The 27,373-nt window shown below is 46.6% G+C and overlaps 1 protein-coding gene across 2 annotated transcripts in view; it reads right to left on the bottom strand.

The window, feature by feature from the left end:
* The window catches only part of LOC127426636 (phosphatidylethanolamine N-methyltransferase-like), a 121,853-nt gene that overhangs the window by 22,008 nt on the left and 72,472 nt on the right, over positions 1–27,373 (bottom strand). For both annotated transcript variants that reach the window (XM_051673565.1, XM_051673566.1), the window contains one exon: positions 27,088–27,199. In XM_051673565.1, coding sequence (XP_051529525.1) covers positions 27,088–27,199 — 112 coding nt within the window. The remainder of the gene's footprint in view (positions 1–27,087; positions 27,200–27,373) is intronic.

The raw sequence follows: 27,373 nt of genomic DNA, 5'->3' as shown, positions 1-27,373 counted from the left end.
ACACACGGAACGTCTTTTTAAAGACGCGTCTTTTTAAAGATGCCTTTCCGTTCGTGTGTTATTCCTGGTTGCGGTCGATTTCTCTCAACTTCGGATGGTCATGATCGCTGTCTTTCGTGTCTGGGCGCGACCCACACGGAGGCAGCGTTTATGAATGGCTCATGTTCTCACTGCGAGAACATGACCATGGCAACGTTGCGGTCGCGGCTTGCTTTTGTAAGAAAGCAAGCCACCCCAGCGGCTCCCCGCCTTGGTCCTCCTACCTACGGGTTTGAGGTCAGTGCGGCTGGCGCTGGGGGCGATTTGGGGACCTCAATGGAATCGCCTCCGCCGGGTATCCCCCCGCGGACCTCCCATTCCCCAGCACGCTCGTCTGCCCCAGTCGGGCTTCCGGATGAGTTCGTCGGCTCGTCGCACGGCGAGTCTGGCTTCTCGTTCGAGGCCCGCGAAGATGATGAGCTTTCGAGCGCAGCGTCGGAGAGCGGGCTTGTCCAGTCGGACGCAGAAGCCTCAGCTGGGCTTCCCCCTTCGGGGACGGTCGCCCAGTTACAGGCCGACGCCGAAATGACGGACATGCTTTCCCGGGCGGCCGCGAGCGTCAGGCTAGAGTGGAACCCTCCGCTCTCCCCTGAACCCTCGCGGCTTGATGATTGGTTTCTGGGCTCGCGGCGCCGCTCAGACCGGCCGCGCCCCGCTCCAGTGCCATTCTTCCCGGAGGTGCATGAGGAGCTGACGAAGTCGTGGGAGGCACCTTTTACTGCCCGAACCCGACTCCGCAGTTCCCCCGCTCTCACTACCCTCGATGGCGGGGCGGCCAGGGGCTATACGGCGATTCCCCCGGTGGATAAGGCGCTCACAGTGCACTTATGCCGGCAGAGCGCCGCCACCTGGCGTGGACGCCCTAAGCTCCCCTCCAAGCCCTGTAGGCTCACGTCGTCCCTGACGGCCAAGGCCTACAGCGCTGCTGGACAAGCCGCCTCTGCCCTGCACGCCATGGCTCTCCTGCAGGTCCACCAAGCCAAGGCATTGAAAGAACTGCACGAGGGTAGTTCCGCCCCAGATTTGATGCAGGAACTGCGCTCGGTGACCGACCTCGCCCTCCGGGCGACGAAGGTCACAGCGCGGTCTCTTGGGCGGACGATGGCCACACTAGTGGTCCAGGAGCGCCACCTGTGGCTCAACCTGGTCGAGATGGGCGAGGCCGACAAGACACGGTTCATTGCTATCCCCATTTCCCAGGCGGGCCTATTTGGCGACACCGTTGAGGACTTTGCCCAGCAGTTCTCAACGGTAAAGCAGCAGACGGAGGCAATCCGGCACATCCTGCCCCGGCGCGGCTCAAGACCCCGCATCCCGTCTGCTCGTCACCAAGGGCGTCCCCCTGCGGTGACTACACCGGCTCCGCCGCAGCCCGCCCCTCCGGCCCGGCCCCGGCGTGGAGCACACCGCAGGAAGCCGACGCCACCCGTCTCTCAGCCGGCACCGAAGAACCCACGGAGGTCTTCGAGGCGCCCCTGAGACGGACAACCCAGGGACGAGGGAACCCACTCACCTGGAGCTGGTAGAAAGACCACTCCATCCCCCGGTGGAGGGCCGGGTGGAAAATCTTTTGTTGCCTTTTCGTTTGATTTCGCCGTACGCCTAAGTGGCTGCGGTACCCAACAGTACAACAAAAGAGCGGCTTCCTTCCTCCCTGGGTCACATACCCGCTGTGTACGGTCGTCACCACGACTACCGTCCACGGGCTTTATCTTGCAGGATTGGCGCTCCAGCGGTGCCCTTTTCGCCCCTGAGCGCCCAGCTGTGGCACAAATCCACCCCCGATGTGACAGCCTCCACGGGTCGCGAGGACAGGCCTCTTCCTCCCCCGTCCCAGGCTGTTCCGGGGGTGGTCACAAGGAGCCAGGTAAGTGCTTCGATGTCCCTAGACTCAGCACGGCCACGACGTGCTGTGGCACCTCGCGCTCCGCCCCGCCGCGAGGCCCCACCTGCCGGTACGTCCGACGACGTTGTCCCCTTGGTTCCCCTCGCACGGACGCATTTGGACGCATGGCTTGCACTTCCCAATCCGTTGCGGTGGTTGATCCGGACCGTCCGACTTGGCTACGCGATTCAGTTCGCCAGGCGCCCGCCCAGGTTCAGCGGTACTCACTTCACCTTCGTCAAGGGCGAAAACGCTGTTACTCTGCGCGCGGAAATCGCTACCCTCCTACGGAAGGGCGCGATAGAACCTGTCCCTCCAGCCGAGGTGAAGAAAGGGTTTTACAGCCCCTACTTCATCGTACCGAAGAAAGGCGGTGGGTTGCGGCCAATCTTGGACCTGCGAGTACTGAACCGGGCTTTACACAGACTCCCGTTCAAGATGCTGACGCAAAGACGCATTTTAGCGAGCGTCCGGCATCAGGATTGGTTCGCGGCGGTAGACCTGAAGGACGCGTACTTTCACGTCTCGATCCTTCCTCGACACAGACCCTTCCTGCGGTTCGCGTTCGAGGGTCAGGCGTATCAGTACAAAGTCCTCCCTTTCGGCCTGTCCCTGTCTCCTCGCGTCTTTACGAAGATTGCAGAGGCTGCCCTTGCCCCGTTAAGGGAGGTAGGCATTCGCATTCTCAATTATCTCGACGACTGGCTAATCTTAGCTCACTCTCGAGACGTGTTATGAGCACACAGGGACCTGGTGCTCTCGCACCTCAGCCGACTAGGGCTTCGGGTCAACTGGGAAAAGAGCAAGCTCCTCCCGGTTCAGAGCATCTCTTTTCTCGGTTTGGAGTTGGACTCAGTCTCTCTGACGGCGCGCCTTACGAACGAGCGTGCCCAGTCGGTGCTGGCCTGTTTGAAGGCGTTCAAACAGAAAACAGCGGTTCCACTGAAACTTTTTCAGAGGCTCCTGGGGCATATGGCATCCTCGGCGGTGGCCACCCCGCTCGGGTTGATGCATATGAGGCCGCTTCAGCACTGGCTCCAGACTCGAGTCCCGAGACGGGCATGGCGCCACGGGACACACCGCGTGGCCATTACACCGGTCTGTCACCGTCTTTTCAGCCCTTGGACCGACCTCTCATTTCTACGAGCAGGTGTTCCTCTAGAACTGGTCTCCAGGTGCATCGTGGTCACGACAGACGCCTCCAAGACGGGCTGGGGCGCTGTTTGCAACGGGCACGCAGCCACCGGCCTCTGGACGGGTCCGCGGCTGCATTGGCACATCAACTGCCTCGAGTTACTGGCAATTCTGCTCGCCCTGCGGAGGTTCCGGCCGTTGATCCAGGGCAAGCACGTGCTAGTTTGGACAGACAGCACGGCAGCGGTAGAATATGTCAACCGCCAAGGCGGTCTGCGCTCCCGCTGTATGTCACAACTCGCCCGCCGTCTCCTCCTCCGGAGTCAGCAGCACCTCAAGTCGCTGCGAGCCACTCATATCCCGGGCAACCTCAACGTTACAGCGGACACGCTGTCACGGCAGGTTCCCCGCAGGGGAGAGTGGAGACTCCACCCCCAGGTGGTCCAGCTGATTTGGAGTCGATTTGGTCAGGCTCAGGTGGACCTGTTCGCCTCCCAAGAATCCTCCCACTGCCCGCTCTGGTACGCCCTCACCGAGGCTCCTCTCGGCATAGACGCATTGGCACACAGCTGGCCCCCTGGCATTCGCAAATACGCATTTCCCCCAGTGAGCCTACTTGCACAGACACTGTGCAAAGTCAGGGAGGACGAGGAGCAGGTCATCCTGGTAGCGCCCTACTGGCCCACCCAGACATGGTTCTCGGACCTCACGCTCCTCGCGACAGCTCCCCCCTGGCAAATTCCCCTGAGGAAGGACCTTCTTTCTCAGGGACGGGGCACCCTCTGGCACCCACGCCCAGACCTCTGGAATCTCCATGTCTGGCCCCTGGACGGGACGCGGAAGACCTAGGTGGCCTACCACCCGCGGTGGTAGACACGATCACTCAGGCTAGGGCCCCCTCTACGAGGCGCCTGTATGCCTTGAAGTGGTCTCTGTTCGCTAAGTGGTGTTCTTCTCGACACGAAGACCCCCAGAGATGCGCAGTCGGATCAGTGCTTTCCTTCCTGCAGGAGAGGTTGGAAGGGAGGCTGTCCCCTTCCACCTTGAAGGTGTACGTTGCTGCCATAGCAGCACACCACGACGCAGTTGATGGTAAGTCCTTAGGGAAGCACAATCTGATCATCAGGTTCCTAAGAGGCGCTAGGAGGCTGAATCCCTCCAGACCGCTCTTCGTTCCCTCATGGGACATCTCCGTAGTTCTTCAGGGCCTACAGAGAGCCCCCTTTGAGCCTTTGCAGTCAGTCGAGCTGAAGGCACTCTCCCTGAAGACTGCCCTCCTGACTGCGCTCACTTCCATCAAGAGGGTAGGTGACCTGCAAGCGTTCTCTATCAGCGAAACGTGCCTAGAGTTCGGTCCGGGTTATTCTCACGTGATCCTGAGACCCCGACCGGGCTATGTGCCCAAGGTTCCCACCACTCCTTTTAGGGACCAGGTGGTGAACCTGCAAGTGCTGCCCCAGGAGGAGGCAGACCCAACCCTGGCGTTGCTGTGTCCGGTGCGCGCTTTACGCATCTATTTGGATCGCACGCAGAGCTTTAGACTCTCTGAGCAGCTCTTTGTCTGCTTCGGTGCACAGCGGAAAGGAAGCGCTGTCTCCAAGCAGAGGATCGCCCACTGGCTCGTTGATGCCATATCTATGGCATATCTCGCCCAAGACATGCCGCCCCCGGTAGGGCTACGGGCCCATTCTACCAGGGGTGTAGCGGCTTCTTGGGCCCTGGCCAGAGGTGCCTCTCTAACAGACATTTGTAGAGCAGCGGGCTGGGCAACACCCAACACCTTTGCAAGGTTCTACAACCTCCGGGGTGGAACCGGTTTCGTCCCAGGTAGTGGCACGCAACACAAGCGGATAAGCCCGGGATAGCCGGCCGGGTGTATCGCTTGCACTTAGCGCCTCCCACCTCCTTTTGAGCTGAAGACGTGCGCTGCTAATTCCCAGTAGTGTTCACAAAAGTTGTTCCCTGGTTGATTTCCTCCGAGCCCTGTGGCAGTCGAGTCTTCGGAGAAACTCACTGCCGGCCCAGTACACGTGCTATCTAAGAGCCCGGTGCTGGGGTAGGTGCTCCGCATGTGGCGGTTCCCTGTAAGGCTAACCCCATGCGATCTATATCTTCCTCTAGCTCGTTTCCCTGCTGGCAAACGGCGTCTTCCTTGGGCAGAGCCCCTCTGCCCCAGTCTCCATGTTGTAGTACCTCCTCCCCCATTGGGCAGGATCTACCTTGAAGGCTCTCCACATGGTTGGAAAGACCATGTGATGTATTCTTCCACTTAAATATCCCCCCCTCTTGGGGCGAGGTGTGGTCTCTGCGGTGTCCTCCCCTTGGGAGGGACACCCCCCGACTAGACCTGGCGGCCCAGTCGGATAATCCCCCTTCTTTTTTAGGGAGTGGAAAAAGAGAAGGGGAAAAGAGGCCACGACTGGGTTAAGCCCGTCTCTATCTTTGGGTAGTCGACTTGTCCCCAAGTAGGGCCGTTCGACACTCATAACTGTGTTGGGGGAGGTTACGTGTCGACCTGGTGCGCTGGCTATGAGGCACACGTAACACAGTTCAGCCTTGTGGCGTTTTGTATAGGGACCCCTAGTGTCACTACATCGACACCAACGTCGAGTGAGTGACAGATAGGGAACGTCATGTTTACTGGTGTAACCTCCGTTCCCTGATGGAGGGAACGAGACGTTGGTCCCTCCTGCCACAACGCTGAACTACCCGCTGAAATGGCCGGCCCTATATCGGCTCCTCAGCGTAAAACCTGAATGAGTGGTTGCATACCAGCTCCTTTTATACCCGTATGTTCGGGGGAGTGGCATGCAAATACCACTCGCCAATTTTCATTGGCTTTTTATCAAAGACCAGAGGTGTCTCGGGCTCCCAAGAGTGACCCCTAGTGTCACTACATCGACACCAACGTCTCGTTCCCTCCATCAGGGAACGGAGGTTACACCAGTAACCATGACGTTATTTCACTCTGAATCCTCACTTTACCAGTCATTAAAAACATTATAGTTCAGTAAATTAAGTATCATCCTTCACTCTAATCAGTTGCAGATCATCATAGGCAACGTAGTGCAGTAATGTTCGACACAGAACGCTACCCCCATACAACGCTCAGACGCTCACACCACTATTCTACTGATCATCTGGCAGCTCATAGTTCAAGTAAAATGACAAAATAAATACAGCCATACATGCCACCATTACTTACTGTAAAGTAGCTGGCAATGACAGGCAGATGAAGACGATGATAATGTGAAGAACCCAAGTGGAGTTTATTTACAGTGGCATCCAAATGTGAAACATAACAAAACATAGACTTGACTACAAAACAACGTTACATTAACAATACCTGACAAAAGAACATGGCAAACATGAGGGTTTAAATACAAGGACATGGGTAACCACATGACAAACAACCAATGACGAGACTGAACTAATAACAAGATAACTAGATACTAAAACATGAACCAATGACAAGACTGATAATGAGTTAACAAGACAATAAACCAATGAAAATAAGACACATGAACAAACAGGGAAAACAGGACATCACATGACCAGGAAACCACATGACATGAACAGGAACTAAACTTTCACAATAAAAGATATGAACACAAAACATGAACAAAACACATAAACGTGACATATCCCCCCCACAAGGGGCGGCTCCTGACACCCAAAAACAAAAACACATGAAGTTCAATAGGGAGCTGGGGGGTAGCGGGGTCCTTGAGGCGTGGCCTGGCGAGACAGGGCGTAGAGCATGAGGTGGTCCTGGTCTGTGGAGCGGAGGCGGGCCTGGACCTTGGAACAGAGGCTTGCCTGGACCTTGGAACAGAGGTGGACCTGAACCATGGAGCAAAGGCTTGCTTGTGACATGGCATGGAGCAGACTGAGGTTCGGCTGTGACATGGCGTGAAGCAGACTGAGGCGTTATTGCGATGGGCTCAGGTGTTGTTGTGACATGGCAGGGAGCTGACTCAGGCGTGGCAGTGACATGGCATGGAGCTGACTCAGGTGTGGATGTGATATGGCATGGAGCAGGCCGAGGCATGGCTGTGACATGGCATGGAGCAAACTCAGGCGTGGTTGTGACATGGCATGGAGCAGGCCGTGGTGTGTCTGTGACATGGTATGGAGCAGACTGAGGCATGGCTGTGACATGGCATGGGGCAGACTGAGGCGTGGCTGTGACATGACATGGAGCAGGCCGAGGCATGACATGGCATGGAGCAGGTTGAGGCGTGGCTGTGACATGGCATGGAGCAGGTTGAGGTGTGGCTGTTGACCATGATGTGGGACGCTGGCTCGGCGGCCGTGACGTGGGACGCTGGCTCGGCGGCCGTGACGTGGGACGCTGGCTCGTTATCCACCTCCCCCACAGTGAACGGTGAACCACTTATCAGTAGGGCAAGGTCGATATACTGAGTCAGGCTGTAGGTACTCCAACCGTCAGGCATCAGGGAGAAGACTGGCTCATTCAGCCCAAAACAGAAATAGTCCTTGAGGGCAATCTCATTAAAGTCAACCCTGCAGGCCAGAGCACAGAAGACCTCTACATATTCCTCCAGGGGATGATTCCCCTGATGTAGGCGTAGGAGCTGAACTGCTGGGTTCATAGTAGGTCAGGTATTCTGTTTCGTAGCTGGCAATGACAGGCAGATGAAGATGACGATGATGTGAAGAACCCAAGTGCAGTTTATTTACAGTGGCATCCAAATGTGAAACATAACAAAACATAGACTTGACTTGAATACCAAACAACATTACATTAACAATACCTGACAAAGGACCATGGCAAACATGAGGGTTTAAATACAAGAACATGGGTAACCACATGACAAACAACCAATGACGAGACTGAAATAATAACAAGATAACTAGATACTAAAACATGAACCAATGACATGACAAAACTGATAATGAGTTAACAAGATAATAAACTAATAAAAACAAGACACATGAACAAACAGGGAAAACAGGACATCACATAACCAGGAAACCACATGACATGAACAGGAAGAGGAACAAAATTTTCACAATAAAAGACATGAACACAAAACTTGAACAAAACACATAAACCTGACACTTAAATACATTTACTGTTAAACAGATGCAATTCTAACTGGTTTATGAAAAAAAAAAAAAAAGTTAGTTGTGCAAGGTCTGATGAACTTGGCCACACCCACACTAATATGTTTTCATTTGAGAACACTTTTTTCAGTTTCCTAACATCATTGTTTTTTCAAAGTATGTGGTAATTATTGCATTAGATAACATAATACCAAACCAAGTATCATTTGAATCTTAACATTTCACATAAAGACTGTGGCAGCGGGGGCGTGGTCAAGCGTCCGGAGAGAAAGAAAGCGGTAAGGGCGCTTGCACCTGAGCTAAATTATGTCTAACACCTGTCTCTAATTACAGTGAGCACGGGGAGAGCGGCATAAAAGAGCCACACCACCAGCAGACGAGAGAGAGAGCCTGGGTCCCGAAAGTTATTATTGTGAAGCTGATTATTATTGTGACGCTGAAGAGACTATTATTGTGAAGCTAAGAATTTATTATTGTGAAGCTGAAGAGATTATTATTGTGAAGTTAAGAGTTTATTATTGTGGAGCTGAAGAGATCAGTGTGGTCATTAAAAGCCTTACCTGTGAGTGGAGCAACCTGCCTCCTGTGTCCTCCTTATCGACTGTCTTTACAAAGACATTTGGTTGTTTTGAAATGATAAAACAATTGACACATGGACAGAAACAATGGACACTTTCTGGTTGTCAAACTCAGAGAAAAATGTGCTCTGTTCATGAGGTTACTTTGTTAGGACACCAGTGTGAACTTGAGGAAACTAACTTAATTCATATACTGAAAATGACCTTAATTAGTTAAAAGTATTTCAAAAATAGCTAAAAAAGTGAAGTTGGTTCTGAGAAAATGTTGCAGATGCCACTTGGTTTGACATTTTGTTATATAATGCAATGACATTCAGACGTTTCTGGCAAAATACTTTTTCAGTATTTTGTCTGCAACATCTGACAGCCAGTCAGCTAGGCAGACATACAAACATTATACACCGTAACGATTGCCTGACTACTATTACGATATATAAACACAAGTGTCTGAATAAGCCTTTAATTTTTTTTTTTCCCAATTTGGAATGCCCAATTCCCAATGTGCTTTTTTTAAGTCCTCGTGGTCGCGTAGTGATTCACCTCAGTCTGGGTGGCGGAGGACGAATCCCAGTTGCCTCCGCGTCTGAGACCGTCAACCCGTGCATCTTATCACATGGCTTGTTGAGCGCATTGCCACAGAGACATAGCGCATGTGGAGGCTTCATGCCATCCACCGCGGCAACCACGCTCAACTCACCACGCGCCCCACCGAGAACGAACCACATTATAGCGACCACGAGGAGGTTACCCCATGTGACTCTACCCTCCCAAGCACCCAGGCCAATTTGGTTGCTTAGGAGACCTGGCTGGAGTCACTTAGCATGCCCTGGGATTCTAACTAGCGAACTCCAGGGGTGGTAGCCAGCGTATTTTACCTAGCTACCCAGGCCCCTTGAATGAGCCTTCATTAAATGTGGGCTATAAAAGTTATTCTCATTTCACATTTCATGTGAAACAGAACAGTTTCTTTCAACTAATGCATGTAAATGCAGTAGTACACACACTGCAGACAACTCTGACTTGTTTTAATATTCTGATCTTTAGGACTGACTGTCTACATTGCTATATGCAAGTGAGGCAGTGTAGCCCTTTTCTGGCATGTTGCTATAGTAATGAATCAGGCTTTGGAATGATGCCTAAATGGGATTATGGGGAGAGATGATGGAAAGCTGGAAATTAGTGCTGCGCTTATGCACATCATGACGTCTTGCCATGATGCTGAACATCTGATGACAATACACTATTCTAGCCTGTCGTTCTGACTTAACAAAGGTGCAAAAAGAAAACCTGTCCATTTGCACCGTTTTGTGGTTGATTCCTTGCTATAGCTGAGGGGGTATTTACACTTGGTCACTTAATTAATTTTTACTGATCAGATAGCTATCTGATCACGAAAAGACCAAGTGTAAATGCAGAGGTTCTTGCCTGGACACATGAATGAGCGTCTCTCATGCACTCATGAACGTGCAAACGAGAGCAATGGTGGAAGATTTTCACTATAAGATAACTTCTATTTTGATCTGTTCATCCCACAAAGTGATCGTATGCCTTCAGAAGAATCGGAATATGATGCACATGTCGCATGGACTACTTTTTGTATTCTTTCGGGTCCTTTCATAAGTGAGTCACCATCAACTGCTAATGTACTGAAATCAGCAAAGGGACATCCTTAAAAATTCCTCTTTTGTGTTCTGCAGAAGAAAGATTTTCATAAGGGTTTGGCACAATATGATGGTCAGTAAATGATGAAAAAACTAAATTTTTTGGTGATCTACCCCTTTAAGAAAGACATTTGAAGGCATTTTAAACACTGAACTCTTGGTTGTTAATTTCCTGCATTTATCAGGCCTCAACACAAGATGTTTGAAACCCACCATGTTTCTGAATTGAGTCTCATGTGAGTGGAATACGAGATGAGCTGATGAATGATGGCACGCCTGCTATGTGAAAAAATTTGGTAAAAATGCATTTGGGTTATCTTCAACATTGACTAAATGCATATGTTAAAAAAGGTTTTAGGTTTTTATATTATTTGTCAACACCTTTTATGTTCGGGTCAACTCAGCAATAATGCTGGTTTTCAATGCAGCTGTGAAGCTTCTCTTGAGTGAAGAGTGTCACAAGATCGATCTCTCTCTCTCTCTCTCTCTCTCTCTCTCTCTCTCTCTCTCTTAAAGAGATAATAAACATTACTCTTACCTTTACTTTATCAAAATCAGTAAAGATTTAATCTAAATACATGTGCATAAAAATATGAAGGCGAACATTTATTACAACGTCTTCTACTTCCAGAAGTACAGAAACTTTCACCAGGAGGCAGTAAATATATAATACCTTGCATACAATAGGGTTTCAGCAAAGTATTTATCATGTTGATGATGTAAAGTTTTTAGAAAATTGTTCAATCTTCCTATGGTTGTAATGTTGCAGAATATAAACAATGATTTTGTTTTTTTCAGACTAACTACATTTGTAAGTAATATGAGTATCTATGAGTATTTTAAGAAGTGTAAATCCTCACAGTAAAGCTAAAGATTGACTGTATATCTATGGACAGTTGTGCTCAAAAGTTTGCATACCCTTGGAGAATTGGTAATATATGTACCATTTTTAAAGAAAACATGAGTGAGCAGGTAAAACACATTTCTTTTATTTCTTATGGGATTCATATTCAACTGTAGGTTATAACAGAATGGCACAATCATAAAACAAAACATGGCAACAAAGAAAAAAATGAAATGACCCCTGTTCAAAAGTCTGCATACCCTTAGTTCTTAATACTGTGTATTGCCCCCTTTAGCATCAATGACAGCGTGCAGTTTTTTGTAATAGTTGTCTGAGGCCCCTAATTCTTGCAGGTGGTATAGCTGCCCATTCGTCTTGGCAAAATGCCTCCAGGTCATGCAAAGTCTTTGGTCGTCTTGCATGAACCACACGTTTGAGATCTCCCCAGAGTGGCTTGATGATATTAAGGTCAGGAGACTGTGATGGCCACTCCAGAACCTTCACCTTTTTCTGCTGTAACCACTGGAGGGTCAACTTGGCCTTGTGCTTAGGGTCATTGTCGTGCTGGAAAGTCCAAGAGCATCCCATGCGCAGCTTTCGTGCAGAAGAATGCAAATTGTCTGCCAGTATTTTCTGATAACATGCTGCATTCATCTTGCCATCAATTTTCACAAGATTCCCCGTGCCTTTAGAGTTCACACCCCCCCAAACATCAGTGAGCCACCACCATGCTTCACAGTGGGGATGGTGTTCTTTTCACTATAGGCCTTGTTGACCCCTCTCCAAACATAGCACTTATGGTTGTGACCATAAAGCTCTATTTTGGTCTCGTCACTCCAAATTACAGTGTGCCGGAAGCTGTGAGACATGTCAAGGTATTGTCAGGCATATTGTAACCGGGCATTTTTGTGGCATTGGCGCAGTAAAGGCTTCTTTCTGGCAACTCGACCATGCAGCTCATTTTTGTTCAAGTATCGTCGTATTGTGCTCCTTGAAACAACCACACCATCTTTTTCCAGAGCAGCCTGTATTTCTCCTGAGGTTACCTGTGGGTTTTTCTTTGTATCCCAAACAATTCTTCTGGCAGTTGTGGCTGAAATCTTTCTTGGTCTACCTGACTTTGGCTTGGTATCAAGAGATCCCCGAATTTTCCACTTCTTAATAAGTGATTGAACAGTACTGACTGGCATTTTCAAGGCTTTGGATATATTTTTATATCCTTTTCCATCTTTATAAAGTTCCATTACCTTGTTACACAGGTCTTTTGACAGTTCTTGTCTGCTCCTCATGGCTCAGTACCTATCCTGCTCAGTGCATCCACGTGAGAGCTAACAAACTCATTGACTATTTATACACAGACACTAATTGCAATTTAAAAAGCCACAGGTGTGGATAATTAATTTTAATTGCCATTTAAACCTGTGTGTGTCACCTTGTGTGTCTGTAACAAGGCCAAACATTCAAGGGTATGTAAACTTTTGATCAGGGCCATCTGGGTGATTTCTGTTATCATTATGATTTAAAAAGGAGCCAAACAACTATGTGATAATAAATGGCGTCATATGATCACTATCCTTATATAAAAGACAGTTTTATTGCATGATCAGTCATATTTTCAAAATCAATGCCAAAATTTCACAATTTCTGCCAGGGTATGCAAACTTTTCAGCACAATTGTACATGTGTAGTACAGTTTTTTTTGCATGATCAGTCATATTTTCAAAATCAATGCCAAAATTTCACAATTTCTGCCAGGGTATGCAAACGTTTGAGCACAACTGTACATGTGTAGTACCATAACTAACAAATTTCCTCTTTTCCTCTTTGGAACTATTTCCAGTTAAAATGCTAGTATAGCAGCCTTTATTCAGTGTTAAAACATGAATGTAAGCCTATGCCAATTTTCATGTTCATATAATTAATAGACAAGTGTGCTGTAAATCTACTAAAAATCTATTGAACTCTATATGGGTCATTTTTGACCCGAACATCACAGGTGTAATTATGTTTAAAAATAAAAGAAGCATTAATTAACCATAAGAAAATAAACATACTTAACAGCTGTTTTTTCCCTTCATCAAGCAAAGCAGGTAGCAGCTTGTCATAAAGCAGTGTTTGATGAATGTAGATATAACCAGGTAAAAGGGTCAGATATTAACCAAGACTCTGGGAACAATGCCACCTAAATTGACAAACAATGCCCAAGATATTTAAAATATGGGGAAATTTACCTTAGGTAATTTCTCTGCTACTCATATCTAGTTATAGGTTAGTGCCTCTGTGGACATCGTAATGACCTGTAGCTGTCAGATATCTCTATTCACTCTGTCAGAGCCGAGTGTTGTTGAATATGTTGCTGATTTCATGAAAAAAAAAAAAAAAAAAACACATTTCCAAAAAGACTGAATTTAGTCACTCCTAAGTCTTTAAACATCTTGATTGTGACAGTAGAGAGTAGAGAGCTGTATAATCTACCATAGGGAACAGCCAATTATTAAAAATGTCTTCTAGCATTTATTGTATTATAATATCTTGTGTCTTATTTACAGCTTTTGACTTTGATATTGATTTGATTTTATAGGTAACAGGCACTACTGTTCATACTGAAAAAATAATTGATTAAACTGAAGTATGTGGGACAAAATGACATCATCAGAGAAGAAATTCTCCTGAAAATCAATTCCAGGGGGCAAATATACTGTATTTATGGTTTATTAAAAGAATTACAAGATTAAGTCCAAAGAGCAACAGGAAAGGGACACTGGACAATCTATGAGTGATAAGTAGATGGAAAGGTAGAGATGACCACATGAGAAAGCTTTGAAGAGTGTGCCATGAATTGGAATAGTGCATACATAGTTTTTCCAGAGCAAAAGAGGTTAGCCGTCATGTGAGGGAGCTTGGAAACACATTAATGGCAAGAGTGTGCCCTGCGCATGTGTGTTGACGTGGATTAGATGAAGAAGCTTTAAAAGCTCTTGCCCTTTTAGACACTGGGATGTTTTGGAGGAAGGGTTTTTTTAAACTTTAGTTTTAGTGTGTGTAAAAAAAAAATCTGGTGGTCAATTTGAACAAAATTCAATAATACATACTTTTCTAATGAACATTTTACAGATCACAGATGCTAGAAATTTAGATATCATTTAAGCATCTCTGATCTTTGATTGACAGACAGTGTTAAGAAATATATACTCTCACAAAGTGACTAATTAGCTTTTATGAGTTGTGAACATGCAAATTAGTATTTGGATAAATGTATTTGCATCTAGTGAATCGAGAAAGAGCTGCATATAGACTGGTTTTGCAGGTCAATGCTGGTTTGGTACTGGTCTAGCTGTAACTGGTCACACCAGTATAGCCATGCTGTTCACTAGAAAAAACTTGTCTGGTTGACCAAGATGGTTTTGCTGGTGATTGTAGAGTGTTCTGAACCACTAGCAGCAGCAAAAGAAATTGCAAAAATAAAATAGTGCAACAGTCTGGTTTCAGAGATAAAAAACCCATAAATTTTTCCATGGTGAATTTGATTATTAACTTATAAACTTTTAAACATTTCCTACGTACTGTCACACATATGTGATGGTTAATATCTGGGCCCCGCAGAGTAGCGTCACACATATGTGTTTCTGCAACAACCATTTAACAAGCTGCCAGATTCAAATCGGCTTTTGCGCCAACACAGGCTGCGCTGGTCAAGCACCTGCAATTTATATTCCCTCAAACAGTTACTCATACAGTCTTTTAAACCACAGAATAAGTTTATTTTATACACATACATCCAACTCATCACCAAAGTACCACGATAATAAGTTTACAGCTCTTATACGCAGAGTCAATACATCAAATGCGATTTCCTCCAATGGGTGCTGCCATTTGTTTACATTAGTAGCGGTTGTCATTCGTCAAACAAACAGCTACTCAAAGAGTCTTTTCAAGCACATAATATGTTTATTTTATGTAACAAACAGCCTAATTGTCACCAAAGTACCACGATAACAGTTCACAGCTTGTGTATGGACAGCCATCATATCTAAATGCGATCATCCCATGCACACAGCCACGTCTACTTATTAAGTGCAGATGCGGTTTTCATTCACACAAACAGCAACTCAAACAGTCTTTTCAGGCATATAATATGTTTGTTTTCTGAATCAGAGAGCCAAAGTATCACAAAAGCACCACGACAACAGTTTAAAACTCGTATACTCACAGTGAAAACATGCTGATCGAGCATGATTATCCGATGCACGCAGCCAAGTCTGTTTACATTAGTGCTTGTCACACACACACACACACACACACACACACAAAAACACACACACACACTTTGGTGCGGCTATCCTTATGAGGACTCTCCATAGACATAATGGTTTGTGTACGAACTATAGATTCTATCCCCTAACCTACCCCTCAACCTAACCCTCACAAAAAACTTTCTGCATTTTTACATTTTCAAAAAAACATCGTTTAGTATGAATTATGGGGACACTAGAAATGTCCTCAAAAACCACATTTATAGCATAATACCCTTGTAATTACCAGTTTGTCACCTAAAAAAATGTCCTCGTAAACCATCCAAACCCACCCACCACACACACACACACACACACACACACACACACACACACACACAATGTATGAGAAGTCAAACAGTGCATTTAGGCAAACCGGACTGCTGATATTATTTGTTTATTTGTTTTTTACAGCTATAAAAATGAAAAGAAAAAAGAAAAAAAAAAACAAACAAATAAAGTACAGCAGACATAACCCATTTGTTCACGTTTACTATATTATATACAGTATTTTGTTTTTTTATGAAAAAAAAAAACAATATATACAGGTGCATCTCAATAAATTAGAATGTCGTGGAAAAGTTCATTTATTTCAGTAATTCAACTCAAATTGTGAAACTCGTGTATTAAATAAATTCAATGCACACAGACTGAAGTAGTTTAAGTCTTTGGTTCTTTTAATTGTGATGATTTTGGCTCACATTTTACAAAAACCCACCAATTCACTGATTAGAAATATATCTGAATGTTATGCAATACACTTTAAATATACTGGTTTTATACTTATAATGGACAACTTTAAATCAATAGTTTTATATTTTTCCATTGATTTTAATTTGATTATGTCATTTGCAATTTTTTATGGTATTGTAGCTCATTCCCTCTTTAAACATGTTAAGTACGCACACAGTTTTGTACCATTGTCTTTTTGTCCGATTTTCAAATACATTTTAGCTTCAAATCAAAGTTTGTAATGTTGTGATTCTCTTCAGAGCTGGTTGGTTTGGTTCATGACTTAGAACTCTTTTGTCACAGATTTTATGAAATCACAAATTTTTTTATTAAATCACTTGAAAAAAATTATAGGAAAAATACTTCCGGAACCAAGACGGCTGAAAAAGTGGGCAAGCACTGCTGCGCTCTATTACTGTTTTGACACAGATTTACTAAACACTCCTGCCAGAAACTCACACTACTGGATGAGTCAGTGTTGCTGTGTCTGGCTAGTTGTTTCACTTCATCTTTAAGCATAAAACAGCATCCCATGCAAGGGACAAGCATCTCAAAAACAACATATGCTGATGACCGTGCATGCTGGTCTTTTCAGCAAGGTCGATAATACATGTTATAACGTAGTATACAAAAACTAACAGACAGACAGATTAATTCTGGTGCAAACACTTGCAGACCCCTGATACAGGCGTGAGTGTGTCAATGAGTTACACGTGTCCACATTTCATTCTCTAAACATGGCAGCTAGCTCTTTCTTCCCTGGGGAATCTGACGCAGAAACACATGGACAGAGGTTGCTGAACTGTTTGATCGATTTTTAGAACTGAACAGCAATCTGAGAGCGAGAGAGAGAGAGAGAGAGAGAGAGAGAGAGATTGAGACTAAGCGGGAAACAGTTTAAAGAGGTTTATGGTTCGGGCCACTAGCTCCATCAGTGGTTGCCTAGCAACTAAACAAGCCAGTCATCAGTGGAATGGTAACTGTTGTCAAGGTGACCACTTGCAGACCCACTCCAAGTTTTTTAAGTCTGTTAAGGAAAGCTGTTTGAAAGCTCTCCATAACAAAATAGATAAATTAAAGAGACAGTTCACCCAAAAAAGAAAATTCTGTCATCATTAACTCACCCTCATTTTGTTTCGAACCTGTAAGACTTTCTTCCTTCAGTAGAGCACAAAGATGATGTTGTTAGGCAGAATGTAGCCTCTGAAGCTGTCAGCCCCTAACATTCTTCCTAACATCATATACATTTTCAATTTTTGTGTGAACTAAGCCTTTGACAAACAGATGGATAAATAAATCTATACTGTATATAGTTTATTATTTAAGTCTCAAGCACCAGCATTTTTTTCTATGGCATCACATAGTTCACATAATTACATAATGTAAAATATAATTAAAAAAATCCAGATTCTTGCATTTTAAAGTCATTGTCAAATTACACAAAAAAAAAAAAAAAAAAATTCTCAGGAAAACTAGATAAAGAGGTTTATTAACCTGCGAGACATCACTCTCACTTGTACGTGTTATTTGGGAGGGAGAATATCCAGAAATAGCTGTGCATGGCTCCTGAGAGATCCATTAGTGCAAATAACATCTGCTTTGCTTAAACTCAGAGTCTGCTCTCTATCTCACTGTAACACAGTAATGACAGCTGATGGGAACATGGATGAATGGAGTTGGGCATTCTGGGAATTTTGGTTACTTTAGTGAGGTTTATTAATGAGTTTATAGTTTAGACATGTAGAAATACCTGGAGAGTGCAGCATGTCATCACCATGAACAAATACAATTGTATTAGCATTTTTTTCTATATATCAGAAAGACTATTCTCACTTCCTAAATTTTTGTACTAGGATTTTGTGTTTTGACAGTTAAAAACTATGTACTGTGTGAAATAAAATTACACACCATTGCTTAATTATTTGTTCTGATTGGCTGACTGCATGCAAGGTGTGGATTGATAGTGCGTTCACATTATGTCAGAATTATTGTTATTATGAAATTGTAATTATCCGATTGGTAAAAATGTTTTGCATCTTTGAATGTGCAGCACTTGGGGTGGGCTACCGGGGCTTAAGCCCAGAATGTTTTTAGTGAAGCCCAGAATGTTTTTATAATTTTGTAGTGATGTCAAAATGTCTTGGTTACTGATGTAACCTCTGTTCCCTGATGGAGGGAAGGAGATGTTGTGTCGATGTAGTGACACTAGGGATTCGCTCTTGAGAGCCCCAAACACCTTTGCTTTATTCAGAAAAGGCCAATGAATATTGGCATGTGGAATTTGCATGCCACTCTCCACCCCGGACATACGGGTAAAAAAGGAGATGGCGTGCACCACAGAGTTGTGCTGAGGAGCCAAGAGAGTCCCGGCCATGTCAGCGGTCGGTTCAGCGCCACGGCAGGAGGGACACAATGTCTCGTTCCCTCCATCAGGGAACAGAAGTTGCATCAGTAACCAAGACGTTCCCTGTCTGTCACTCACTCGAAGTTGTGTCGATGTAGTGACACTAGGGGTTCCTATACGAAATGCCGCAGGCGCTGGACTGTGTCACGAGGTACGGAGGAGTGGACACGGGCAGGATGCTGTGTGCCTTGCAGCGAGTGCTCGACCACGTCGTGACCTTCTAGCAAGTTAGGTAAGGCGTCTCCCTGGTCCCGATAAGGGTGGGAGGAGGCACTTACCCGAGGAGGCTACAGGCGGTGGCCTTTCCTGATTTTTGTATTGAGAAATTTCCCACCAAGCACCTGCTAGAATAGTGCTGGGGAAGTGCTCTTCCCTCTCCAGGAGGGAGACCACTACGGACACCGCATCCTACCAGAGGGAGGTTAACATGTGGAGAATACCTCACATGGATTTACCGACGGGGAAGTTCACATATGGAATGATGCCACTGGGGAGGACCCTATCTATGGAGAGGGTACACAGCAACAGTGGCCGAGGCAGAGCAGAGCTCGGGAAACCGAACATTGGAAATGGGGGGAATCACCACGTATGGAGCACTGAGCCCAAGTACACGGGCTCACCTGAAAAGGGGCATACCACGAGAACTGGGCCTGGCGGCATTACTCCTCCACCGAGTTCGCCACCGAATAGTGCTTAAAGGATTAAAGAGGCGCCCAGTGTTCACCAGTTGCGGGGAACTGTTGTGGACAAGATAGCGCACATTATCACCTTAAAAAGGGGAAAGGCACAATGCAAGTGATACACCCGACCGGCTGCCCGGCCTACCTGTTGTCACCCCGTAACACTCGGTTCGATACCGGTTCTATGCGCAGGTTGTATAACCTCGCAAAGGTATTGGATGTAGCCCAACCCGCTGCTCTGCATATGTCTGCTAAAGAGGCACCCCTGGCCAGTGCCCAGGAGGACGCAACACCTCTGGTGGAGTGCACCCAGACTCCCAAAGGGTGCGGCAGGTCTTGTGATTGATAAGCCAGAGAAATGGCATCCACAATCCAACAGGACAACCTTTGTTTGGAGACAGCTTTACCCTTCTGCTGCCCTCCACAGCAGACAAAGAGCTGCTCCGAGCACCTAAAGCTCGGCGTACGGTCCAGATAGATGCGCAGGGTGCAAACTGGACACAGCAATGACAAGGCCGGGTCTTCCTCCTCTGAAGGGAGCGCTTGCAGTTTCACCACTTGATCCCGGAAGGGAGTGGTGGGAACTTTGGGCATGTAAACGGGCCGGGGTCTCAGGATCATGTGAGAGTGTGCCGGCCTGAACTCCAGGCATTCGCTGGTGACAGAGAGCACCTGCAGGTCCCCAACCCTCTTGATAGAAGTGAGCGCCACCAGGAGGACCGTCTTCAGCGACAAAGTGCTGAGCTCGGCCTGCTCCAGGGGCTCAAAGGGGGCTCTCTGTAAGGCAGGTAGGACCACAGAGAGATCCCAAGGGGGAATCAGGAGCGGTCTAGGGGGATTCAATCTCCTCGCACCTTTGAGGAACCTGGTGATCAGGTCGTGCTGCCGTGAGGGTCTCCCATCCAGTGTATCATGATATGCTGCTATAGCAGCCACGTACACCTTCAGGGTAGAGGGAGAGAGCCATCTCTCCAGCCCCTCCTTTAGGAAGGACAAAACAGACCCGACTGCACATCTCTGTGGATCTTCCCCACGGGAAGAACACCAATTTGCGAAGAGACGCCACTTCAGAGTGTACAGCCGCCTCGTGGAGGGGGCTCTGGCCTGAGTGATCGTGTCTACCACCGCTGGTGGAAGGCCTGCTAGGTCCTCCGCATCCCATCCAGGAGACAGATGTGGAGATTCCAGAGGTCTGGCCGCGGGTGCCGGAGCGTGCCCTGCCCCTGAGTGAGAAGGCCTACTGCCAGGAGCATCAGGTCTGAGAACCAAGTCCGGTTGGGCCAGTACGGTGCAACCATCAGGACTTGTTGCCTGTCCTCCCTGACTTTGCACAATGTCCGTGCAACGAGGCTCACTGGGGGAAACGCGTACTTGAGCAGCCCCAGAGGCCAGCTGTGCACCAAGGCATCCATGCTGAGGGGAGCCTTGGACAGGGAGTACCAAAGGGGGCAGTGAGAGGACTCTCGGGAGGCAAACAGGTCCACCTGCGCCTCCCCGAATCTCTCCCAAATTAGCTGGACTGTGTGGGGGTGGAGTCTCCATTATCCGCAGAGCGTTACCTGCCATGAGAACGCATCCGCTGCACGGTTGAGGATGCCTGGGAGGTGAGTGGCTCTCAGAGACTTCAACGTCCAAAGGAGGCAGCAGTGGGCGAGTTGCGACGTGAGCTTACGAGGAGGATATAGGGACAGACCGAAAGGAAGGACCTTGTACTGGTATGCTCGTCCCTCGAAGGCAAACCGAAGAAAGGATCTGTGTCAAGGAAGGATCGATACGTGAAAGTACGCGTCCTTCAGGTCGATGGCCGCGAACCAATCCTGATGTCATACAGACGTTAGGATGTGCTTCTGCATCAACATCTTGAACGGAAGCCTGTGTAAGGCTCTGTTCAGGCACGCAGATCCAGGATTGGGCGCAACCCCCCTCTCTTGGGCATGATAAAATAAAGCCCTTGTGCGACTCGGCTAGGGGACGGGTTTTATCGCTCCCTTCGCCAGAAGGGTGGCGAACTCTGCCCAAAGGACTGAGGCATCCTCGCCTCACCGCGGTGGAGAGGACACCACTAAACCTGAGCTGTCGTTTGGCGAACTGGATCATGTAGCCAAGCCAGATCATCCTGATGAGCCATCGTGACGTGCTGGAAAGCGCTAACCAGGCTTCCAGCCTCTGCGCTAATGGCACCAACGGGACGATTGGATTTATCACGCCCGGGGTGGGTGATTCGTGGTGAGGCAGAGCAGACGCCCCACCGGAAAGATCGTCCGGGGGAGGCGTGCTGCCCAGCGAGCCTGCAACGGTGGCCGGCGGCTGGGGCGGACGAGCGGCCCCAAGAACCACCGTACTTACCTGTTTGCCAGCTTTCTTTCGAAGGAAAACAAGGGAACGCGAGATACTCGTGTCCCGCTCGTTGACCGGAAAGACTTTCAGTGCCTGGCCATAGCGAGCACGAGGCCAGAGGAGCTGAGCATTGGAGAATGACCCAGGGAATGAGGAAAATGCTATTTTATTGACAATTTAGTTGCCAGGGCCCAGAAGGCACCCAGCGATGTTACGAGGGTACTCACCTCGTGCTGGCCCAGGGGCAGGAGTGGGGGCCTTGCGCACCCCATGGGTCAGGCCAGTCAACGAGAGTTGCCTCATCCCTGGGTCGCCAGTCTCAGGACCGCTTCGAAGCCCGTCCGGGGTTCTTGGCGGCCGGCTGACGGGCAGGCGGTGCCGCCTTCCTGCGGGAGGATCTTCTCAGAGGCCAGTGTACGGGCTCCGATGGTGGGGGAGCCGGGGCCGACACCACAGGAGGACGGCCCTGGCAAGAGGCAGATGGGGCACAGGACTTCGGAGGCCTGTAGGCGGCCGAGTCGCACCGTGGCAAGATATGTTTGATGGCCTCCGTCTGCTTCTTCACCATCGAGAACTGATGGGCGAAGTCCTCGACAGTGTCGCCAAAAAGCCCCCCTTGGGAGATGGCCGTATCGAGAAAGCAAACCTTCTCGGCATCATGCATCTCCGCAAGGTTGAGCCACAGGTGTCGCTCTTGGACCACCAAGGTGGACATCGTCCGGCCCAGGGCGTGCGCCGTGACTTTCATCGCCTATAGAGCGAGGTCGGTCACGGTACGCAGTTCCTGCATAAGCCCTGGGTTGGTCCTACCCTCATGCAGATCTTTAAGCGCCTTGGCCTGGTGGCCCCTCAGGATGGCCATGGCGTGCAGGGCAGAGGCGGCCTGATCCGCGGTGTTGTAAGCCTTCGCCACAAGTGACGAAGGAAACGTACACGCCTTGGAAGGGAGCCTTGGTCGGTTCCTCCAGGTAGCTGTGCCCTGCGGGCATAAATGCACCGCTATGGCATGCTCTACCTGGGGAAGCTCGACGTATCCCTTAGCTGCTCTGCCGTCGAGGGTAGTAAGGGTGGATGAGCCGGCGAAGCGTGTACGGGCAGAAAAAGGTGCCTTCCACGACTTTGTGAGCTCCTCGTGCACTTCCGGGAAGAAGGGCACCGGGGCGGGGCGCGGCCGTGAGTCACGTTCCGAACCCAGACACCAATTATCCAGCTCAAAAACATCAACTATTTTAGTAGGGACTGGGCTCAGTTCACCCTCAGTGGCGGGAGTATGGGCGGGGCTCCACTCAATGCCCTCGAACTCCACTAATATGCCTTCTGGGATGGACATTGGTGCCGGCTCTCGCACCTGGTCAGACTCCTTGATGGGCTCGTGCTCTGAGTCTGCGGTGGGCTCTGGCTGTTGGTCCGTTGCAGGCAAGGCTGATGGCTGGCTGGGCTCTGGGTCTGGAGTGGGGCTGGCGTTGTCCTCAGCAGGGCAGACGGTGAATGGTGAGTCACAGCTTACCAGCACCCACTCCACATATTTGGCAAAGTTCCCTCGAGGACCCTCCCCAGACAACTTGTCCTTAGTCACGATGTTGAGTCCGACATAGTAAAAAATGCATAGGCAATCATCTGTGTAGTGGGTTAGGTGAGCCAGATCTAAAAACTCACAAGTATGGTCCTCGAAGGAAAGATCCTCCTGTGTGAGGAGGAGGCGAACTGCTGGTAGATCCATCTTTTTGGTCAGTTCTTCTGTCACAGGTTGTGGCAGTGAAGATGAAGAAGGAGAGGCGAGAGGTGATGGATCTATTTGCAGGCTTTAATGAAGAAAATGAAGGAGATATAGAACAACGTGGAGTGCCATAAACTAAATAAAGAAACTATCACAAGTCTTACATAGACGAGAACTGAACAAACAATGATCAAAACTGGAGGGTATTTATACACACAAAACTAATGAGGGGATGGAAGAGAGGTGAGGATGATGAGGAAAACCTGGTAGTGATGAGGGTAGTGCACTGTGGGAGATGTAGTCCGGGAGGAAACTTCAAAATAAGAGTCCAAGGTAAACGTGAGGGAGACAGAACATGACAATATCACAATTCCAGAGGGTCTGAAGTTTACATTAACTTTACATTAATGTACGTTAACTGTGCCTTTAAGCAGCTTGGAAAATTCCAGAAAATTATGTCAAGCCTTTAGGCAATTAGCCAATTAGCTTCTGATAGGCTAATTGGAGTCAATTTGAGGTGTACCTGTGGATGTATTTTAAGGCCTACCTTCAATCTCAGTGCCTCTTTGCTTGACATCATGGGAAAATCAAAAGAAATAAAAAAAAATTGTGGAACTTCATAAGACTGGTTCATCCTTGGGAGCAATTTACAAACATCTGAAGGTACCACGTTCATCTGTACAATCAACAGTACGCAAGTATAACACCATGGGACCACGCAGCCATCATACCACTCAGGAAGGTGACACATTCTGTCTCCTAGAGATGAACGCAGTTTGGTGCGAAAAGTGCAAATCAATCCCAGAACAACTGCAAAGGATCTTGTGAAGATGCTGGAGGAAACAGTTAGACATGTATATATGTATATCCACAGTAAAATGAGTCCTATATCGACATAACCTGAAAGGCTGCTCGGCAAGGAAGAAGCCAGTACTCTAAAACCGCCTTAAAAAAGCCAGACTACAGTTTGCAAGTGCACATGGGGACAAAGATCTTAGTTTTTGGAGAAATTTCCTCTGGTCTGATGAAACAAAAATTTTACTTTTTGGCCATAATGACCATCGTTATGTTTGGAGGAAAAAGGGTGAGGCTTGCAAGCCAAAGATCACAATCCCAACCATGAAGCATGTGGGTGGCAGCATCATGTTGTGGGGGTGCTTTGCTGTAGGAGGAACTGGTGCACTTTACAAAATAGATGGCATAATGAGTAAGGAAAAATATGTGGATATATTTAAGCAACATCTCAAGACATCAGCCAGGAAGTTAAAGCTTGGTCGCAAATGGGTCTTCCGAATGGGCAGTGACACCAAGCATACCTCCAAAGTTGTGGCAAAATGGCTTAAGGACAACAAAGCCAAGGTATTGGAGTGGCCATCACAAAGCCCTGACCTCAATCTGACAGAAAATTTGTGGGCAGAACTGAACAAGTGTGTGCGAGCAAGGAGGCCTACAAACCTGACTCAGTTACACCAGTTCTGTCAGGAGGAATGGGCCAAAATTCCTGCAACTTATTGTGAGAAGCTTGTAGAAGGCTACCCAAAACATTTGACCCAAGTTAAACTATTTAAAGGCAATGCTATGCTGTATGTTAACTTCTTACCCACTGGGAATATGATGAAAGAAATAAAAGCTGAAATACATCACTCTCTCTACTATTATCCTGATATTTCACATACTTAAAATATAGTAGTGATCCTAACTGACCTAAGACAGGCAATGTTTTCTACGATTAAATGTCAGGACTTGTGAAAAACTGAGTTTAAATGTATTTGGCTAAGGTGTATGTAAACTTCTGACTTCAACTGTATTTTATTTATTTAAATATGTACATGTTAAAATGTTCATTTATTTATTTGTTTATTTGGCAGACAGAGTTCATTAGACACATTTTTACAGATATCAGCCTTTGATATGTATATGTATACATGCCATAAAATCAGTGGACATGTTGTAATTACAATTTGGGCAAAATCTTCTGCCGTTTTCCAGTGGACTTTTTTATTAATAGGATCAAATGCTTTTCACCAGCAAAACCCAGCTGGTGAAGTTGGTTGCCCAGCATGGTCTTTCAGGTAAGGTCACAGTACACCAACATTCCATGCTAGGGTACCAGCACACAAAACACAACATAAGCTGGTGACCAGCAATGCTGGATTTATATTCTCTTTTATATATATATATATATATATATATATATTCTCTTATATTCTCTCTTAACAACACACTGGCAACTGACTATCAACCGACAGCCTGAATGTCAATACAGTTTATATATACATTACACACTATTTTTATTGTATGTGTATTCTATATTGTGTGTACTGTATACTGTACATTGTATATTATTATTGTGTTGTTTAATTATGTGTATATTAGATATGTAAATTATGTTTGTAAATCTGATGTTATTGTAAACTGGTATATGTCTCATCACTGTCACGACTGCTATGTTGCTCGGAACTGCACCCAAGACTTTCACCCACTGTTGCACTTGTGTATATGGTTGTGTGACAATAAAAGTGATTTGATTTGATTTTTTGGCAAAAGTGCCTGGGTTTTTTTCATGGCAATCATCCTGAATCGATACTGTAGAAAGACTGGTATAATTACCGGTAAGTTTATATATATATATATATTTATTTATTTATTCCTGATCTTATCAATACATGCTACAACAGCCATCCTCAAATATCACATTAAAGCACCTCTATTCACACCTCATATACTCTACTGAAGAGCAGCTTCATATGACTGATTCAAATACATACTGTACATACTGAAGCCATATGTCACATTGAAATGCAAGCAAAGTTAGTAGAGAGAAAAATAACCAAAATGAACAACACAACAGCACCAGCCATAAAAGTTCAAAGTTAGGACACAATGTTACAGTTCAATATTATTTTGTCACATTCTTTACGAATAGTGAATGGAACATCCTACTATACAGTAGCAAAAAGACAAAGACACTAGTCAATCTAATCATTTATTAGAATTTTTTTTTTTTTGCTAAATTACTTTTAATATGGAAAGCATAGCAATATCAGTAGCTGCGTGAAAGCTGAATGGGGGCAACTGTCCAACTGTAAATAATGTAATAATATATTTGACATCGTTTATGGCTGAAAGCTGGGTCAGACACAGGTATTCACACTTGCTCAATCAAGCTTGCTCTCTTTTACACACACACACACATACACACACACACACACACACACACACACACACACACAAAGACAACCTTGTTTAACCAATTACTGCTATGAAACAGTCCAAGACCTACTAAAAAGTGACACTTTCAAACTAATAACAGGAGTTTTAGTGATGCTTTCCAACTATTAAGGTTAGCTTGGGCTGTTTCTAAGAATGCTAACTCGGTGGTATAACAAAGTAGTTCTACACACAAGAGTGCTTTTGGGACGAAAACCTGAATAATGTCTTGAGGTAATCAAATGTACATGTGGTAACCATGGAAAAAGTATAAATGATTGATTGTAGACCACTGAATTATTGAAAATGAATGAACACCTGATGTGTAAAGGCCACTCCGTTTTACTTTGCAGCTACATTACCTTTGCTGGCATGCATTAATTTTCAATAATTCACTGGTTTGGAGTCAATTATTCCCTAAAACTACTATATATGAATGGCTTGAGTTATGCAGAATGGAGTGGTATATGAAATCAGACTCACATTAAGGCCAGGCCAAGGTAGTTAGCAGTGCTGCCCCAGTACATGGGGTTGTCCATCACATTAAAAGGAAATCCAGTCACCTTTTGATCCATGAGGATGCCAAAATAGTCACCTGTTAAAAAAAAAAGGAATAAATAATTCCAACTATGTCATTCACACAGTGCAAATCCAATGAACCTACTTATGTTAAGCTTGGGGTGAGCATTCCTTTTCCTGGATATGATCCTTCCTGTATAGTTTCAACAAATCAAACACACCTGAACCAGTTAATCAAGATCTTGAACTT

The sequence above is a fragment of the Myxocyprinus asiaticus genome, chromosome 36, assembly GCF_019703515.2.
Source record: "Myxocyprinus asiaticus isolate MX2 ecotype Aquarium Trade chromosome 36, UBuf_Myxa_2, whole genome shotgun sequence".
NCBI classification, from domain to species: Eukaryota; Metazoa; Chordata; class Actinopteri; order Cypriniformes; family Catostomidae; genus Myxocyprinus; species Myxocyprinus asiaticus.
This window is presented reverse-complemented; position numbering and strand designations above follow the sequence as displayed.